Source organism: Corvus kubaryi, unplaced genomic scaffold (assembly GCF_017639235.1).
Source record: "Corvus kubaryi isolate FWS band 111438036 unplaced genomic scaffold, C.kubaryi_AGA036_p1.0 135, whole genome shotgun sequence".
NCBI classification, from domain to species: domain Eukaryota; kingdom Metazoa; phylum Chordata; class Aves; order Passeriformes; family Corvidae; genus Corvus; species Corvus kubaryi.
In genome coordinates this window covers 4,468,852-4,489,285 of record NW_024580669.1, presented here as the reverse complement: position 1 = coordinate 4,489,285, position 20,434 = coordinate 4,468,852, and the positions used below count along the sequence as shown (strand labels likewise).

Genomic DNA, 20,434 nt, shown 5'->3' with positions numbered 1-20,434 from the left:
AGTTAAAGCAGTCCCTGAATACAGCTCTTTGAGGCTTGCCCTCTATACAGAAGCTAATTTTCACTAAGCAGCAAATTAGAGCATGGGGGAACCAAGATTATTACATCTAACTGATGGTACAGTATAAATTTAGATGGGTGGAATTTATTGGATTACTCTGTTTAGGGAATAAAAGTTAAACACCTCTAACGAAGCCATGAGATTCTTAATGAAGATGAGACTAGTTAAGGCCTCAGTTCTACATCTCATCCCAAAGAAGCCCATTTCTAAGATCATTATTACATTCAAATTGAGTTTTTCCCTCTTCTCCCTTCTGCCTTTTGAAACAAAATCCAAATGAACACTCCAAGAAAACCTGACTCAAAGCTGAATAATATAAACCACATCCCTATGAGCTGTGAGGGTATAAGCAACCTGCTCCCATGCTATGTTTGAAAAGACACATCTGAAAATTCATGTTGTTCATTTGCAAGACATAAAAGCTACTTGTGATGCCAGCACCAAGTAAACAGAAGAGAACTGTCCCTATTTCGTTGATCAGTATCATATATCATAACAATATGCCTGTATTTGTCAAACATTGCATTTCTTCTTCTCTGCCTAGTAGCAATCCTACATAACAAGTGACATCTAAATATTTATTTTGGGAAAGATAAAAGCTCCAATATATGACAAGGAATATTATGACTGACAGAGAGATTATATTAATCATGAGTAAAAAGATGATGTTTGATCCTACTTGTGCAGAAAGTTTTAAAATTTTTTAAAAAAAAATCTTTTAAATGAATTCTATCCTCAGGAAAATGATTAAAACCAGAAAAGCCTTGAAATGTCAGCTGGTGACATGTTTTTCTTCTTTATCTTTCTTTTTTGTTGTTGTTGCTGTGAAAAAAAAAAATCTGAGAAAATACAGCAAAGTGCATCATTAACTTCTTATTAATTTTATAATACAAAGGCAATTCAGTTAAAATAGTAGTGCTGCAACTTTAAATTACAGAACTAGCTTGGTATTTAATGAGAGATTTAGCACAGCGGGGTTTCTGTTAAATTAAGTTGTGCCTTCACATCACAGTGGGAAAACAGGTGTATATTGGTTTAGAATTATGGAAATGTTGACTAATTCCAAGGCTTGTAATCAAACAGCAAGGCACCCTGCAATATTTTCTTCCAAGATTCTGCATTAATCATTTATGTCTGGTCTCATTTTCTTCATGTCCACTAAAAGGGTGCAGCTCAAAGGAGCAGATCAAGCGCTGGTGTTTTCATGTCTCTGTTAAGGATGAGGTCCAGGCAAAAAGCAGAGATAGAGACATAGCACTACAGGCTCTGCTCAAAAACCTACTTAAATTAAACTGAACATGCAGCCTTGGAAGGGGCATAAATTTCACACTAAACCCCCACTTTTTTGGCTTCACTGGTGCTGATCCAAAACCTGCTTACGAAGCCACATGGAGCAAGTCTGCATTTAAGAAATGAAAAGACTAAACCCAGAAATAATCTAGGCTCTATCATTAATGAACACAGAGCTATTCTCCTCCATGCTTCTGCAGCAGCACGGGTTACACCTGAGTGCAGGTAAAACACAGACAAGTTCCAACAGCCACAGCATCCCTGCAGTGCCCTGCTCCTGCCTCTGCCAGCTTTCCTTACCTTACACTAATAAATCACCTGCCTTTCCCTCAGATTTTCTCCCTGGGCTGTTTAAGGATGCCTTATCTGATGCACGGTGGTATTACAGCAAAAGGGGAAGGCATAGATTCTTTTGTTTCCAGGAGACACCTTATTACTGAACCTCCTACTGATCATACCTCGCTTACTGGAAGCAAGCTGACATTGATGCCCAAATGAACCTGATCCAAACTCATCCCTTGTTGTAGTTCTGCCAGAATATTGCTTCCATTTGCTCTGAGACTATTTCACATGCAGACCTATCCACTACCTATTCCTGCTCATTCGGTAAAAGCTACTTAGCAGGCAAGAGGAACAATACAGAAATTGCTAAAATTCACATAAGGAGAATCCTGCTAACGTGAAGCATTTCCAGCACGTGTGCTACAACTTTAAAGCGTGCTTAAATGAAGTTATTTTGGGAATACACAGATGCAGCATAACAGTATCCCCATATACACTGAATGTCAAGCATAGTGCATGTGCGAAATATAGAATCTGTTACATTATATATGCTGAATCATTGTGAAAGACAAGCAGTAGAAATGTATTCAAGTTGCTTCTTTTTATTAGAGGCTTCCCTTTAAAAAAGTAAGTATAAAAACATAGTAAAATCTAAACACCTCTGGCCATATCAGGAATATTTTTAAAGCCGAGGCCCCAGAGTCATGGGAATCCAATTTCCATATTTCCCTAAAAGAAAACTTGGTAACATTACAGTCAGGACAGGAAAAAACAGCTTGGAAAGATAAATTTTAAATGACAAAGAGCTAGAGAGGGCTTTAGGAAAAAAAAATTTTTTTTGAACGTTATTTTAAAAACATCAGAAGGTACACTGGTGTCTTCAACTGTGGCCTGCTCATTAGCTCTGCAGAAGTGGAGGAGTGCTCAAGTAAGATGTAATGCAGAGATGAGCCAGCTTTGCCACCTGTTTGTGAGGAAGTCAGAGAAGGAATGTGCCCCTCTGAGTTGCCCACTGGGATAAATAAGATCTCTCAAAACATAACAACCAGCTTGGGGGACTCAGAGAAGAACAGAAAACAAAAGCAGCTGAGGGAGCTGGGTTTGTTTAGCCTAGAGAAAAGGAGGCTCGAGGGGACCTTATCACTCTCAGCAAGTCCCTTACAGGAGGGTGTAGCCAGGTGGGGGTCGGGCTCTGCTCCCAGGAAACGCAACAGGACGAAAGGACATGGCCTCAAGCTGCACAGGGGAGGTTTAGGTTGGATAACAGAATGAACTTCTTCACTGAAAGGGTGGTCAGGCATTGGAACAGGCTTCCCAGGGAAGTGGTGGAGACATCATCCCTAGAAGTGTTCAAAACACAACTGGATATGGCACTTTGTGCTATGATTTAGTTGACATCATGGTTTTTGGTCAAAGGTTGGACTCGATCTTGGAGGTCTTTTCCAACCTTAATGATTCTGTGATTCTAAATGGACTGTCTATTTCTTAAGGGGGTAATGTGCAGATATTGTGGTAGAGCTTCAGAGATGCTATCTGGGCAGGGTGCTGCTCCAGCAGCTTGGAATCTCCTCCATCCTACCCAGCCAGTCCACACAGCCATTTGACTCAGCATGATGGAGACCAATTACTCAGTGAGTTGGTTTAGGAGCAGCATTGAATGGGATTAGAGAGCACTTGTCCAAGGGCTCGGCCTTTTCTGGCGGTGGGGATGGGAACCAACAACTGGGGTTGCAGAGCCAGGGGATGCTGAGATTCAGCCTGAGCTCCAAAGGGGTCTCAAAGGGAATCGTCCCTCAGAGCCTTCCTTTCTCTCTCGAGGATGGCACAAGTGCCAAGACTCCCACTGGGAGGCTTGCAAGGTCTTGACACTGTCCCTTGCAAGGGCCAGTTGCTGGAAAACACCACTTGAAGTACCACAGCTTTTCTCCTGCTTTCCTGTGGCTGGCCTACCTTTGCAAATGTCCTACCACCGTTCCCAGCATTTCCATTACAAATGACAGAGGAAGCCCGTTTTACCTTGGTGGCTTAGCAGGGCTCATGGGTAACTGTCCAACACACCTCTCTACACTGGTCATTTCCATGACACAAGAGTTGGCTTTCCTAGCAGAAAATCACTTGTGTAAAGTGAACTGGCCAGATATAATTTTTCAAACACAGTGTCCAGTTTCACACACAGCACATAGGAAGTAAAGGAGATATTGGCCATATAACCGTCAGTCCAGTCAATGCTCTCTTTATTTACACAGTGTATTTATTTATTTTCATGTCTGTAACCAGACACTACAAATATATACTTGAACACTTCTCCTACATCAAGAGGAAATATACCTCCATCCTTTACACTTTTTCTCTTCCATCCTCAAAGTATTCAGCAGAGAAAATGAAAACAGTGGTACAAGAATATTTCAGAGTTAAGACATGCAATTACCAGTGATATACTTCTCTGTAACCCTGTAATTTAAATATAAAATACCATAGAAAAACACCAAAGATATGGTTTGTACAACACAACCACAACTGTTCTGAATGCTGGTGCCAGTGGGAGTAGATGGTGAGGAGAGGTGATGTCAGGGGACAGGATGACACCATGCAAACAGCTATGTGGTAACACACCCCACAACATCCCGAGATATGCAGCCACTGCACTCAGGTTGTTTAGAAACCATGTGGATAAGGGCTGCATTTAACAACACTGGCTGTGTTTTGTCTTTTTGTCTTCTCTCCCTTTTCAAATGTGAAGCCCCAGTGGTGCAGTGTTTTCCTGCTGTATGTTTTGTCTCCTTCCTCCTTACCCCTTAAATAAATTTAAAAAAAGGATCCAAACTGCTCTTTGGCCACTGTCTCTAGTCAGCAGGAATCAGCACGCTTTCCAGCCAAGGGACTTTCTAGAGAACAGCAACTGCCTTTGAACATGATGCCATTGCTACAGGATTGGCACCAATACAGGACAGACCATCAGCTTAGCCACTTTCCTTGCAGAGATCAAGGTCATTTGGGGCACCCAGCAGCATTGAGAGCAAAAGGGCTATTTTTCTGGCAATAAAATAATTAGGATCGAAAAGTAAATGTACTCACCCCAGGTAAAGTTTTAATATTGTGCAGTGCATTCTGTGCCTCAAGAGCAGCTTTTCTTGTATAAAATGTTACGAAACAACAACCTATAGAGAGAAATGAAAAGCTTTCAGAAATTAGTGAGTATGATTTGTGAGAGTACAATAGGGAGGGAGAAAAAACAGTGGTTGAACAACACATTATGAAAGCTAGAAAAGTGAATTATCCTGAGGCGCCTCAATGACATGAATAAAAGATAGCTTGCATAGTTTAAAATAAAAAGTCCCCCCCTGTGCATTGCATCTATAGCACACCTGCATTGTTAGTGAACTGTAATCACTTAGAAATTGTTAACCAAAATCCAATTGGCTTTGTACATTGTAAATAAGGTTATATTTTTCTGAAGGCTCCTCATTATACTTTGAATATAAGTAACATGGCAGGCTCAAGCAGCAGGAATTCATTGTTACATCCCAAGCAGAAAATCAGGTTAAAGCAGGATCCTATTTAAAGGCCCTTATACAAAAGAGCTAAGGTTGGTTCCCCCCTTTCTTTGAAACCAGGCAGTACTGGAGGCAGGACACTCATCTCAGTTTCAAGAATGAAAAACAACCTACAGGTGAATTTGCCACTGCTGGGATAGTGGAGGCTGCTGATGGTTGACAGAATTAACTCCCTGCATCTGCAGAATTTTCAGTAAAGCAGGTGGTTTTAGTTGTCTTAATTCTGTGGTTTCCCTTTTGACAGCATGGTCCAGCCAGGTGGTCTGTGGGACCAAACATGGGTTGCTGTCACTTTCTCCACTGGAAACATGTGAAGTAGCTTTTGCTGCAGCACACACATGCCAGGCAGCTCAACACCAGCCCCAGGGTCAGGTCAGGGCTCACAGGCAGATCCTCAGGGAAGAACTATAATGTCACAGGCATGGGACAAAAAGCAAGGGCCAGGGTTTGCCTGTAATTCCCCATGGCAATGAAATCTGCTCCTTGACTTCGAAGATGAGATGTTTTCTGCAAATGGGGTGTTTGGCGACCCAGCTGCTATGGGGAGAGGGGAAAACATTCTGAGCAATGCTGGTAGGGGGGCAGAAGTGGCTACTGAAGTAAAACCTACTTCACATGGAACAGGATGATGCAGGTCTTACTGATGAAACAGAAAACAATCCTGTTCTCTTAATCACAGTCAGAGGTTTGTTACAACTCCAGAGAAATGTCAAAACCAATCAGTAAATAAAAGAAACCCTGGCTCATGAGCCTTGGCTCTCCCTTGGAGCGTGACACAGATAAAATAATCTGTGCTTCAGGCGGTGAGCAAAGATGATGCTTGTATCAGCTGCCTGATGTTGACCAAAGTGAAACATCCCAGCCCACCTGACATGCTTGCTTGTGTTCAACCCTGCAGCATCCCTGTAATGGCAAAAGACACAAGGAGAAGGTGTGCACAGCAGCACACAGCAAACACTGGAAGTAACTGTGTGGAGGTGGCCCATACCACACTTTGGAAGGAAGGGCTGAATCCAGAACGGCCCCTTCACTGCCCCTTGCTTGGCTCAAGCTGTGCATGGCACTGTGAATGCCCCCTCTGGCTCTGCAGCCAGGCCAGTGACAACCATTACCTCTGTAACAAGAAAAAGTGACCATGTATTCCCAGATGGAACACACAAGTTTATCCCTAATGCAGAAAATCACTTGCAGGCATAGAAAAACATGGGCAGGCAGGTAATGCAGACTTAACACAGCTGAGAGAAACATTTTTCATACTGCCAACAAGTTCTTCAAAATTTCACACTTTACGATGGAGATGGTTTAATAATTATTTCAGTAAGCAGAACATTGTTTGCAGGGATGTGTGCTAGAGACAGGCACAGCCTGTTAGGGTTTGTGTTTCCTTTAAGTGCTTCTAAATCTTCTGTTTCACTGGAAAATTCTGAAAATTTGTATTATTTTACCCCAGATGAAAATGAGAAAATAATCCAAGTTTGTGACATTTAATAGTTCAACTTTGAGACAACACTGCAATATTTTTCTATCCTGCCAGCCAGCTCCAAGTCTATCTCCTATTGTTTCTTTGTTTGGTTTATGAGCTTTTTAATATAAAGTTTTTTAACCAGGAGAGAAGATTCAAGGGGAAAATATCAAGCTGTAATCACAAATTTGCAATTGCCATGTCCTTTTCCATGGGCCCGAAGAGTTTCATTTTAGATTTCAGCTCTGTGGGTTCATTCTGATAAGACGAAATTTGAAATCTATTGGTTTATCATTCTTGGCACTACTTGAAAGAACTGCACTTGAAAGATGAATATGCTGTGAAATACCCTTTAACTGGTCATTTTTGGGAAGTAATAGCTCAGGGGAGAAAAATGTTCCTGTGAATGAGGGTCGGAAGAAACAGTAGCTTAATGGGAAACGTGCAGATGTTTCAGGCAGGTCATCGGACCCTGACAAAAACAGAGACTTCTAAGCTCACAGACTTATACATCTGAAAATACACATGGATAAAATTTTTCTCAGGATACATTTGGCTTATATCTTCTTAAATAAAACAAACCCCACAAGAGCTGGTTTGCTGTGGTTTGAGTAGAGTATGGACACTTACTTGTGGAAACCTGAATTTGAAAGTATTTGCTACAGAGGTCAGAGCTGGACTCAAAAAAGAAAATAAGAGAGCAGAGAGTAACAGAAAAGGCAATAGTCCATGTTTACCCAAGGAAATGCTGTAGCTTAGCCTGTGCATTTTCCAGAGGTGCTGCATCCATGTTACACAAACTGCACAAAAGATGTCTCCACTGTAAAATCGCTTTAGGTCAGTACATAGAAAAAAGTACCTAATTCAGTCTTTTCTGCAGGAATATTGGAGGGGAAGATGCCTATGTAAAAGGACAGGGCTAGTCTGTGTTTTAGGACTGGTAGCTGTCCCCTGCTTAAAGGCAAAGAGGCAATGATCTTCCTTCCTCCATTTTACTAAAGAAAATTTGATAATCAAAGACAAGCAAGTGGCCCAGCTGGAAAAGGAAGAGTGTTTCCTACTGAAAGAAAATAAAAAAATACAGCCCTCCCCTTCAGGCCCCATGCACACAGTCATTGCTTCATCACCAACAAATTCGACGGCAGCTTGAATCACAACTAGACTTTTCTGACACGCAAATAGCTCAAAGCCTGGCAGTGATAACCTTCTCCCCTCCTAGTCAGGACAACTTAAAAGGTGAATTGGTTAGTGGACATGGTTCTGCTGCTCCTCAGCAGCCCGAAATACAGCCCAGTTTAACTCCACATGGGTTAGTGTATTCTTGCCCACAGGCAGAGGAGCTCGTGCTGCCTGTCAGTACCTCCAGAGCAAATCTCCCACGCTCTGCTGAGCTGGTTGTGCTCTACTTGGAACAGTATTTACTACAGCGTAAGGCATTTCTTCTTTGTACCTTAAAAAAAATGCTGAATGAATCATGCAGATCCCTACAGTCCCTTAAGGACATCGGCAACAACTTCATGGCTATCCTGCCAGATGCTTGAGCAGACTGAATAAAACCTGCCACTCCGTGCTGCTCAGCGTTTAATGGCAACAAATGGGATGCCTGAGAAACAACAGCAGAAAACAGCCCCACTTCTCAAGGCATCTGACGAGCAAACGCTGCAGTGTGGACACTACAATGCTCAACTTCAACACCTCATTAAAAAAAGGGAAAAGATCTCTTACTTCAGCTTGTTTTCACTCTCCCTCCTCCTTCCCTCCCCCCTTCCCCTTTTTTTCTTTTTTCAAAGGAAATTTAGTGCCAGAGAAAGACCTCAAGGTCCCAGCCATTGGGAGAGAGTTGACACATTCAATTCTCCATGACACATTCAATTCACAAGCCCTTGCTCGGGCTGCCAAAGGCACCAATTAGCACCAGTGGTGGAGATTTTATTTATTTAATTTCTACAGAAACCTGTTTAGCAAGACAGTGACAGGGACAAACAGCCTCGTGTATGGCTAGAAACAGCTTTACGTGAGTCACTGTCAAAGATGGCAGCAATGGATTACAGGGGAATCAAGCCATAGGTTCACTGAAGTCCTCATTTAGAAGTGAGGAGGGGGAAAAAGAAGATCAAGTGGTGAAGACTTTCAGACTACTGTAGCCATGATTTTCTGCTGACAGTGAACTTGGGTTTCTGGAGGACATTGTGGAATTATGACAAATTGCAGTTTTCACCATGAAACTTCAAGAAATGCCATTCCTCCTGTAAGCAAGAGGATTTTTTCAAAGAGCTGTTAGTGACCCCATGTAATGGGGCTTCTCCTCCCGTGTGACTTCTGCTCTATGACCCAAGTTTACCTCCCAGGAGAGCAGCCACAGCATTAATAGGCTGCAAGATCCAGCTCTATGACATCTCCAGGAGCTCTGCCATACCATTATTTCCTTCACTTTCTCCCAATTCAAACACAGACTAATTATGCCGTGAGAGCTGTTTACATTCCTAATTTTGAACAACTAACAAAGGGAAGCTCTCCTCCACTTGAAGATGTGGCTTACACAGTCCTCGTTGGCATTTAACGGCACTGGGATCTGTGTAAGAGGCTTAATCTCTCAGCCAGGATTTCATGCCTGAATGAATACGCCAACCTCCATCTTGCTTCGGGTGAGAAAAAGTCTTTTACAGCTCCCTAAACTGAATAGACAATTCCTGTGTTAAAGTTACCAAGAATTACACATGTGCATCAATATGAGAAAATAACCCTTGGATGTGGACAGGAATTAAAACACGCTCCACAAGATGCTCTGAGGTTTTGATTTGCTTGAAGAAAAACATTCTGGAATTTCCCAGGCCTGAAAATTTAACTCTTGGGAATTAAAAGAGAAAAGATACAGGAGGAAAAAAAACAACCCGTATTTGTTGGTCTGATTTATTAGTTTCTTTAGTTTTCAACTGTCAAAATTTGTCAGTTTGGATCTCTCCTGTGTTGTGCATATTATCACCTGCTGCCAGTATCTGAACCCTAACCATGGGGCATAGAAATACAAGAGCTTATCAGGGTGCCTGCAAAGCATGCAACAACTTAAAAATGAAATTTGCTTTACCTTTTAGACTAATAAAATAAACACTTCAAAACAGCTATAATGATTATCTGATGATTGAACTCTGTATTCTTTTAGCAAGTAATGGAATCCTGGCAGACAAATTCAATTCAAAACACATTCACATTCAGGACATCAACAAAGTCATCATGTTGTGAATTGAAAATTCCTTTAACGGCCACGTTTGAATTCTAAGGGGCTGACAGATCAAGGGACTGAAGGCCCTGGAAGGCTAAATGAGTGAAGTCCTGCTATGTTTCTTTCTTTCTGTGAATGAAGCTCACTTTTGTGTATGCATTTGCAAGCAGAACAGGTGCTGGCTTCATACAAGCCTGGAATCTCAATGGGGACAGTAGCTTCTTGTCAATCCAGCACAGTTCAAGCTAGTTTAAGTTAAGAAGGATTTCTTTTTCTTGTTTTTTTTCCCCACTCCAAATGTTTCTCTCCTGATTTCCACATTCACTCATCCACTACGAAAATTTAAACACTACACTAATACAGGGCAGGCTTTAACAAGCTCTCTTGCATTCCAGCCATCCACCCAAACTCTGGAATATGTGCTCTGTAAATCACAAGCAGCTGCCTGAACAGTGTGATTTTCAACCAAACACACCATGACCTGTAATGTCATTTTCCAAAAGCCAATGAAGACATTAAAAGCTCTTTTCCACTAAAGCCACTGAGAAGACCTGTTGCTACAAGGAGTTCAGGTGTGTGGTTGGGCAATGAGAATTTTCACTTTTGTTACATTTGGTGCAGTGCAATGGGAGCCTTGCCTGGCATTTATTCTGTGCTACAGATGTTAGTGCAATTAGCTAACCTGCACTGGAGATGCTGGTCTAGTATTAGGAGAGGTATTTCAAGTCTTAGAGATTTTGATTGGGTCATTCCAGACAAAACCAGAGAAAACCATGAACTGTCTGAATAGCAAATACAGCCATTTCTGACCAAGGAACCCAGAAATAAAAATCCAACTCTTTTTGAAACTCTGCTTATCAGAAGAAAGTGGCTAAGGCAGGGATGTGTTTTGATTCCTACCTGCACCATCCTTATGCTCTATTGTCTATGGAGTCATGGGAGAGTAAGATGGAAAGGATTCACTCCTGAAGCAATCCCTGATAGAATTGCCAAATACAGCAGAAATCAACTTTTAATGATGTCGCCTCCCAATTAGCTCAGGTTTGCTAATAGTTTGATATAATTGGCACCCTGATGGAAACCGTATTACCAGTCCTGTCACCAGCCAGGAAACCACATTGCCACTCTAATGACAGCACATATTATAGCGATGCCACTTCTAATATTAATACATTAGCTGAATGTAGGAAAGGGCTCACATGTGAGAAGGATTCACAACTGGGACGTGCCAAATTCCACCCTGTGCTCTAATTTTCCTCCTGGTTATAGCATTCAGGGTGGCAGTGCCCCAGCCCCAGAGTGCCCCGCATTGCATTGCTTGCATTAAAGCACAAATGCTCCAGGCTGGTAACAGCCCCGTAAATGGCCAGTGAAAAATGATCCCATGGAGCTCAATTTTTTCTCTCCATGCCTTGCAAGTTATGACGGCCTTTCTGTTAATTGGCCACAAGTCCTAGTTTGCTGTCAGCCTTCAGCTGCACCGGGGAGCTCTTTTGGAGGAGTCGCACTCTGTCATTCCCATACCCTTGTGAATACAAATGCTCTCTATAAATGTCCTCTGCCTACAAAATGGAAGTGTTTTTTTTCTTCTTCTTCTTTTTTCTTTTTTTTTTTTCCTTTTTTTGACCTAGATTAAATTTGCTGCATTTTCAAGCCTTTTGGGAAAGCAACTAAGAACTAATATGCACCAGTTCATGTGCCACAACACTTCCCTACCCATTATTATGTAAATTTTGACTAAAGTGCGACACAGATAGAAAAGATATCAAGGGCAAAATTGCCAGAATCTACTTTTCTTGCTCTCTGAAATAAGCCAGTTATATTAAACAGTTTTAAATGGCTAATAGCTGTACAAGTATCTGAAGAATTTCAATGTACAATTTTTCATATAGGACAATGACAGCTTTTGCAAATTCCCGAACTCTCCTGCTGCCTGTGTAATGACTGAGAAGTAAATGGCCAGCATCCTGGAACCCTCTGTTTTACTTCTGAAGGATGGGGCCAACTTCCACACCTGCAGCTTGGCAACACTCATATGATATCTGCACTAGGTGGTGATGAAGGAGTAAAAAAAAAAGCAGATGCAGAATTAGATTCTATACATGGTGGCAGGGTAAATAAATAACACAAATCAGGTTTATAGCATCAAGGCAATTTTCTGTCATTACAAACTAATCTGTCCCTAAAGAAACCATCCCTGCGTGCTGGGATGGAAGCGGAGCTTTATTAGTCTGGGCTGAGTAGTGGACGAGAGACATTGCAACACAAACTCAGGAAGTTCTGTGAAGACAGAGCTGAGCAGTCAGGGGCACTGAGCCTGCACATCAGCACTGCACCAACACCCTGATCTGCAGGTGGCCTGGCCTGGAATGCTCCTCCTTTGCCAGCCCGTCCAAGTACCCACCCAGTGCAAATCCCTAGGGAGAGCCATTGAGATGGACAGCTGTCGCTCAACCAACATCAGTGGGAAAATCAAAGCAGCAGCTCAGTGACTCCTGTTGAGTTCGTGTTTGGTCTGTTCACATTTCTAGATCTCAGGGGTGGAGAATAATTGGGATCTTATACATCAGTCCATATGGGTTACAATAAAGACTGCTTGTCAGAGCTTTTGGACAAGAAATTCTCAAATAAATAGGACAGCAGGGGGAGATGGCATTCCAGCCTCTACGTCTATCAGGGGTGTCCCATGGGAACTCACTGCACTTCCCACTTGTAAAATACAGAAAAGAATATACACAAAATACGAGAATTTTTTTTAAACTGGAAATAGTTTTAAATAAGTCCTGTCACTATGTATATATATTGTATCAAGAAAGAAATCTTGAAATTGGGGGGACATCACAATGAAACTACAAAAAATGAAAAGTAGAAATAATTAATTATTTCTTATGCTGCCTTCTTGTCATTTCCCCTTTACCTTTTCTTCCTTCTTTTCCTTCTTATTCTTGTACTAATGCTCCTTAATCTTTAATTCACTTTCTTCTTCCCTCAAATAAATTATTTTTCTTTTCTTCCTAGCTGACGGTTATTGTTTCCCTTTTCTTTGGCCAGGTAACAATTGACTGGAATTTACTGGCCTGAATTTACTGGCTTTAAAATGAATTAACATGTCCTCTGTGCAAGTTAACCCCTAAGTTTGACCATCTGCTAAATACATCTTTGGATGCAGTAGAGAAAGAGGGTTCAGAGAACAGATGCTGAAAAAAAATGGAAATACAAAATTAAGATGTCCCTTATGAATCCATTCTTGCAGCAGAAAACTGCTGTAACACTGTATTTCAGTTCAAAAAGACTCTAAAAAGATCATGTTTACATAAATTAACATAGGCAGGGACACATCTTTCCCTGATGTCATTTCAAACGCCCTATTGTCTCCAACCCTGGCACTCACTAGTAGCAAATCAAACTTCCCAGCACATACATCTTACACTCCTGGATTTCCTTTTGTTTTTTCTTTCACTTGAATGCTTGAGAAAGATCACTGAAGACTGGCTTTTCCTGATAAGGCTTCCAGATCACTGCTCTAATGAAACCTCTAATTGCACTGTGACTCCTGAGAAGCCATTCAAGTCCTAGTTCAACTAGGAGGCAACTCTGTAGTGAAAAATACTGGGAATAGAAGAGCTTTACTATGAACTTATCCCTTCAAAATAATCAAATCTTTGAGAGTTATTTGCAATTTATAAACTTTCTCTGTCACTATGAAAAACCTATGTCTTGTACTGGAAATTATCTTCACTGGTTAAATGCCAAAGGCATCCTGGGCTGCATCAGGCAGAGCAGGACAGTGGAGTTGATCCTTGCCCTCTTCTCAGCCCTGCTGAGACATGTATGGGTTTCTGGATCTCCTTTTTTTTCCCCAGTAAAGACATCTGGACATACTGGAGCCTGTCCAGTGAAGGACCATGAAGATGAGGAAGGGTCTGGAGCACCTCCCATATGGAAAGCAACTGAGAGAGCTGGGACTGTTCAGACCGGAGAAGAAAACATTGGAAGGAGTAAAGAAGGTAGAGCATTCTCACTGGTCCAGTGACAGGGCAAGAGGCTGTGGCCACAAATTAAAAGAGAGGAAATTCCATTTAAAAATAAGGAAGGACATTTTTATACTACAGGTCATCAAACACTGGCATAGTTTGCCCAAACAAGTTGTGGACTCTCCTTCTCTGGAGATAATTAAAATCCTGCTTGGACACAGCTCTGACAAACCTGCTGTAGATGACCCTGCTTTTAGCTGGGATTGGACGAGATGAATCCCAGAGGTTCTTTCAGACCTCAGCCAGCTTGTGATTCTGTGAAATGGCAATGAAGGAATTTAACCGGCTTCTGACAACATCCCTCCTAACACAGCTCAACTTCCCCAGAAATACATTGCAAGCTTATTTAACTCTAGCAGACAATATCAGTTAAATTACTGTTTTATTGCTGTACCCAGCAGATGGGAACCAGCTCTCATTCACTAGCAGATTTCACACACAAGATGAGTTTTTTCATAGCAAGAACATGGGAATTAATGCTTTTTTCTTTTTTTAAAGAAACAGAATCTGAAACCTTTTAGCACCTTCTAGTACCTAAAGGGGACCGGGATATGCCTGGAGAGGAACTTTGCCAGGGCATGTAGTGGCAGGACAAGGGAGAATGGCTTCAAACAGAAAGAGGGCAGGTTTCAGTTGGGTATTAGGAAGAAATTCTTTACTGTGAGAGCAGTGAAACAGAGGAACAGGTTGCTCAGAGAAGCTGTGGATCACTGGAAGTGTTCAAGGCCAGGCTGGATGGAATTTTGAGCAACCTGGTCTAGTGGAACATGTCCCTGCCCAGGGCAGGGTGGTGGAACAAGGTGACCTTTAAGGCCCCTTTCAACTCAAACCATTCTATGATTCTAGGATGATTCTATGAACATCCCAGCATGGCAGATATTGCCATAGACACACAAGACAATAAAATGTCTTGTGTCATACCTTGTTTTAGAAATATATCAATACATTTATGAATTCATGAGAACACAATGCATTTTTTTAAGTTGCGGTTTATCCAGTCCTGTTGTATCTGACACGAAGTTTTGTTTAAACCTCACTGACAGCTCTAAACCTCTGAGCTTGTATCTTCTAAAGACAGCATAGGAAAAGCCAGAACTATCAGTACGAAGAGAAAAAAGAGGAAGAGGTCCAGAGAGAAGGAGTCATAAAAGAAGGTACACAGAGGAAAGACTGACACTTCACTCATTTACAAAACAACAAAACCTCAACCCTACCCAGAAACTTGGCAAGAATATCGTGCATGGGGTGTTTTCGACATTTAACTGGATTTGGAAGAGTTGGATACCATTTCTACAAGAGAATCTAAAATCTGACCTTGAATAACTCATTTCTAGGAATAGGGTGTTGAAGTTCTTCTGAAAATAATGTTCAATGCCCATCTGAATCTTTCGATGCCTAAATGCTTTTGAACAATCTGGCCTTTCATCTCCCTATGCTCTAGCTTTTCCTTGTAAAATAGAAAGAATAAAATGTTCTGAGCTCAAAGGAGTACTCTGAAGAAACCATGAAAAGATAAAAATTGAGGTAAAAAGACACAGCCATTGTAGTGACAATGAGTAACAGCAGAGCAGTATGTGCCAGCGCTGCTTCCATCTGACTCACTGCAGTCTGTCACACTTCCTCCAAAAGGTACCTTATAGGAAATGGAAGAAATCAATACAAGACATTTGAGATGGCTTAAAGGATGCTTGAGTAGCATGGGAAGAAATTCTATGATAAATGTTGCCTCTAAGTGCCCTGAACTTGAATCAACAAATAACTGTTTCCACCAACATCCCCCCTACCCTGATTTTTCTGCTTTTGGCCAAGCCACGGAATTGGGGGCTCCATTCTCTGCTGGTGGAAGAACTGGCAAAGCCTGCACTCTGTGTCATGATTTGCTTCAATATACACACTATTTTAACGGAGATAATTTTCAACTTTTATACTTTTTTTCCCCCTGAGAAATATGTTTCCCCATCTCTAAAATTCAGGTCTAAATCCATTGTCTGAATCCATCACACTCCCTGCTCCCTTCGCCCAAGATGCAGTCAAACACTTTCAACTCTTTCTCGACTTCAACATCATGAACCCTTGCACATCTTGTATTGATTTCTAGGCATTCACAGCTTCACTCTCACAGGGTCACAGCACATGTCAAATCTTTCCTGCATTGCACCTTCAAGCAGTGTTTCATCTAAGGAGCTTTGCTTTGCCTGAACTTGTTAGCAGTGACACATTTGTTCCCCAATTAAGCTTTCTTTATAATAATAATAAAAAAGAAATAGAAGTGATTCCTGGCAACTTTTCTATCTTTCTAGTCAGTTGAAACAATTTTATGCAGATGAAGATGCAGCTCCACCAAGCCTTTGAACTTTAAGCATCATCTTTACTTGGCTTTGAACTCTCAACAGGGCCCATGATCTTTCAAAGCAATGTACTCTGCTGTGGAAACTTCAAAAAAGAGAGAAAAAGGCATGGTTAGAAAAAAAAATGCAAAAGATAGGGTTTTTTTAAATGCTTGATGCTCCTGGAAATAAATAAAAAACCCAACTGAGTGGTATCTGAAGAAGTGTATTCGGCACTCAAGTGTTTCCCTAATTAATTGTTTAGATGAGTGCTAAAATAAATGCAGCAGCAGCAAAGATAAACAAACCACTTTAGTAATAAAGCCATATATTTGTGCAGGCACACAAAAATAAATGGCAGCACTTAATGAGCACAAGCAATGAGAACGAAGAACACACTTCATGTGGGGGACCTATGCTCAGAAAGCTCAAGCTCAAAGATATTTGAGAGGTATCTCACAACCACTTCCCAACCTGCCTCTTGTTTGCCTCTTCCACAGAACCTTGTTTGGCACAGACTAACAGTGTAAAAAATGCAGTGTCCTGATGAAGAATTATAGGTCACGTTTCACCTTGCCCGGGCAGCCTCACCAGGGCAAGGAAAACACTTCTGGGGAGAGACTGCTAGCCTAGTTAATTATTATTCCTCTTTATTTTTGTCTGATGATTAACTAATGTAAAATCAATGAAGGGAGATACAGAATAGATGTGTAACATGTACTTCCAAAATGAGAGAGAAAAGCTAAGATGATTCATACAGTCTTTTCCTTCTGACTAGAAAATGAGCTAGCAAAGTATAAATACTGGGGGAAAGTGTTATTTTGTATATGTAGGAAAGCAGTTTTAATAGAATTATAAGACCGTTAGAGGCAGGAAAATTCATCTAAGCTACTCTCCCAGAGAGGACAGCATTACACTTCCACACATAATTCTTCCAAAGTTTTATCATGTTCTATCTGTAGATTTCCCAGAATCAGATTTCCCATCATTTCCTGAAAAAAAATATTTTGAAATCTCACAAAAAATATTTTAAATATGCTTTTCACAGTAAACACTTTCAGTTTTGCTTAATTTCCTATTGCTATTTATGGCTTGAAGACCTTATGAAATAGTGCTATTACTTATCTTAGTGTAAATGATTTGACAAGCAGACAAAAACATAAAACCCCACATGCCATACAAATAAATATGTTATTCTCCTCAGAAGCCTTCATAGAACTGACTATTTATTTCTTGCAACTATCACCACGTATGTCCCAGAAAACTGATGAAAAAAATCTATTCATGAATATTTAACATCTGTTAAAGGTAGGGAATATTGAGACTGTGTTGGATGATGAATAGGACATGTTGTAAGTCTGTTAGTTAATACCAGCTCAGAGAAGTCCAAACAGGAGTATCATGATCTATCGGTCCTATGGCTCCCCAAAGATCAAGATGTGGCATTTAATCAGACCAAGATTTAAAATAAACCTCCAGCAGCCTATTTTCAAGTTATGACAAGAGAAATACTTGGCTCTAGAGGTATAGGCTGTATGACATTATTGGCAACTTATCAGGACAAGAAGAGAAAGAACCTGGATGATTGGCAACTTAATCAGAGGGAGAAAGAAAAATAGAGAAAAGGAACAAAACGAGCACCTAAACAGTGGTGTGTTGGCTCCTGCGGCTGTCAAAGGTGGCCTTGAGCAGGCAATGGCAGGAGGGCTTACACTGAAGCTTGTCTGCAAAGTAGATGAAACTATTCAGTGTTCCTTGGCATCAATAGCATGCGGCTCCTGAATGTATCTAATCACATTTGGAGAAGCAGGATTCTGCACGGTGTTTTCTGGAGGTCACCATGGCAGCCACAGGAACATGTCCAACAAAATATCACGGATGCGCAGCTTCGATACCAAAAAACTCAGAGAGCTTTAGAACAAAGTCCCCAGTCTTAACTGCAAGCTAAAAAAAAATACAAAATAAAATCTCTGAGCGATCATATTTTGGTACCAGAGGTTGTTTAGTTAACTTGACAGTGTGACCTCATATTTTATTCAACATGTTATTGTGTAAAATATCTCTGCTGAGCATAAACAATGCAAAGTTTTCCTGGATGGGAGCTGAGAAATGGTGGGTTACAGGTTAGATTGTCAAACAAGCCTTGCAACCACCAGTTCTTACTGGGAACAAGCATCGCTTGCTGTTTTCACACAAAGCCCTACTCATAGGTTACTTGTATTTATCCACAGAGTACAGTGGATCAACAGAGGAACTGCAAAATAATGCCCTAAAAATGTGAAGTCTCTTTTCCCACATGAAATGGGATACGGGCAAATAAGGATGTGCTTGGAGGGCAGTCCTGTTAATATTGGGGCCCCTATCTTTTACAATGTTTTGGCTCCTGCTAAGACTTATTAGGAGAAACTTAAAGATAATTCCAAGCAATTTGAAATCCTCTATCAGACTCCAGAATTACTCACTCTTGCATTCTGTATGCCAGAAAGAGAAACCATAATGTAGAGCAAAATTATTTCTGGAACTGCACATTGCACATTTTCACTATAAAGCATATCACAAGCTTTGACACAGAGATAACTAAGCGATTACTTGTCAACCTCCTCTCATTCCATCAGTCTTAAAAATTAGGATAAAAAAAGCTTTTCATGTGCAACAACGGGCTACATATTAGTCCTGCAGAATTGTAAAAAATGTGGAACTAAACATCAGACAAGCCCAATTTAAAATGATGAAACACTTCTGAATTCTAAAACAATTAGGCTAATTTACAACACATGGCCTGATACACTGGAAGTTTTAATCCTTTTATTTTCATTTTTAAAAGAGGGGACATTTTCCATGCTAGTCATAAATTACTACAATCAAGACTTATTTATTTTTTTCTCTGAATACTGTTCAGGAGCAATTCTAACATCCCCTAAAGAGGTTTGTGGAAGATTCATATTTTACCTGGGAAGATATACACGGAAGTAAATTACAGAGTTAGGAAAGGCAAACCATGACTCTAACTAAAGAAGAGCACCACCTCCTTTTTCTGTGCCTTTTCAGTGATGCTGTGATGCAAATTTACTCAGTTTTCATTGCTAGGTTCCTCATTTCTGCTTGTAAATCAGGCATCCTGGGATGCTCTGAGGATTAATCAGATGAGGGTTGCAGTTTTCTCCTCTACTCTTTGTAATGGCTCCTCCCAGAAAACACATGCATCTTAAATATTTCTGATCCCTCTGGGGGTGAGATTTAAACAAACACTGACATTGGCAATGCAGCCCTGCTTGATCACGGTACTAAAAAGTCATTATGTGTGTTTCAATATCCATTCAGTTATTACCAGTCTTTTAAAACAAAGAGAAAACTGGAGAAACTATTTTTTCCTTACCACAAGGCAATGTTAGTGATGGCAGCAACATTGCTCAAAACCTACTCGGAAGAATATTTTGGCTCCTTTGTTACAGAATACTGACATTTAAAGGATAAAACATAAAACAAAAGATACAGGGCATTCACAACACTTTCAAGGCTTTCCCTTTTGCAACACACATGGACAATGGATCTTAAACGAAAGTTCTGTTTCTCTACACTTAAGGGTATTAATATTTTAGTATGACTGCATCTGTGAATGAAGACATTCAAAAAGCCATTATGTTTTCAACTTAGGTTAATAATAAGGCTATTTTTCCACCCACTCTCTGGCACAGCTGTAATGTTCTTGGCCTCAAGTGGGAGGCAATGTGGAACAAGGATTAGCAAGATGGATGATATACAACATACAGTGCCAGTTCATATAAAATATTACTAGATTGGAAATGACTGTTTACTGTCTCAGTGATTATATGATCACTTTTTTTCCTTCCAAAGAACATACAGGATGTGACGCTCCTCTATGCCAATAAAGCTTAGTGCATAGCACCTGGGTAACGACAAATTAATTTTTGAGCTAAGCCTGATGAAGGGGTCAGCCAAAATCCTAGGCAGAGTTTATCCCCAGTACTATTTTACATGATGGAAAATGCATCCCTCCAATTCATCAATATTAGCACAGAAGAGAGATTATACAACAGAAAATAAATAAAATGGGGGGACTGAAACACCAAAAAAATGTTATGACTGTGTGTGTTTACAGTACAATAATAAAACATTTAATCTTGGGGGTTTGGGGGGGAGTTGGAAAGAGCGTCTCATAGCCCACTTCCAAATAAAATCAGTCA

General features: G+C 40.7%; 1 protein-coding gene across 17 annotated transcripts in view; it reads right to left on the bottom strand.

The window, feature by feature from the left end:
- CELF2 (CUGBP Elav-like family member 2) overlaps positions 1–20,434 on the bottom strand; it is a 547,482-nt gene that overhangs the window by 95,096 nt on the left and 431,952 nt on the right. For all 17 annotated transcript variants that reach the window (XM_042052904.1, XM_042052849.1, XM_042052822.1 and 14 more), the window contains one exon: positions 4,708–4,790. In XM_042052904.1, the coding sequence (XP_041908838.1) occupies positions 4,708–4,790 (83 nt within the window). The remainder of the gene's footprint in view (positions 1–4,707; positions 4,791–20,434) is intronic.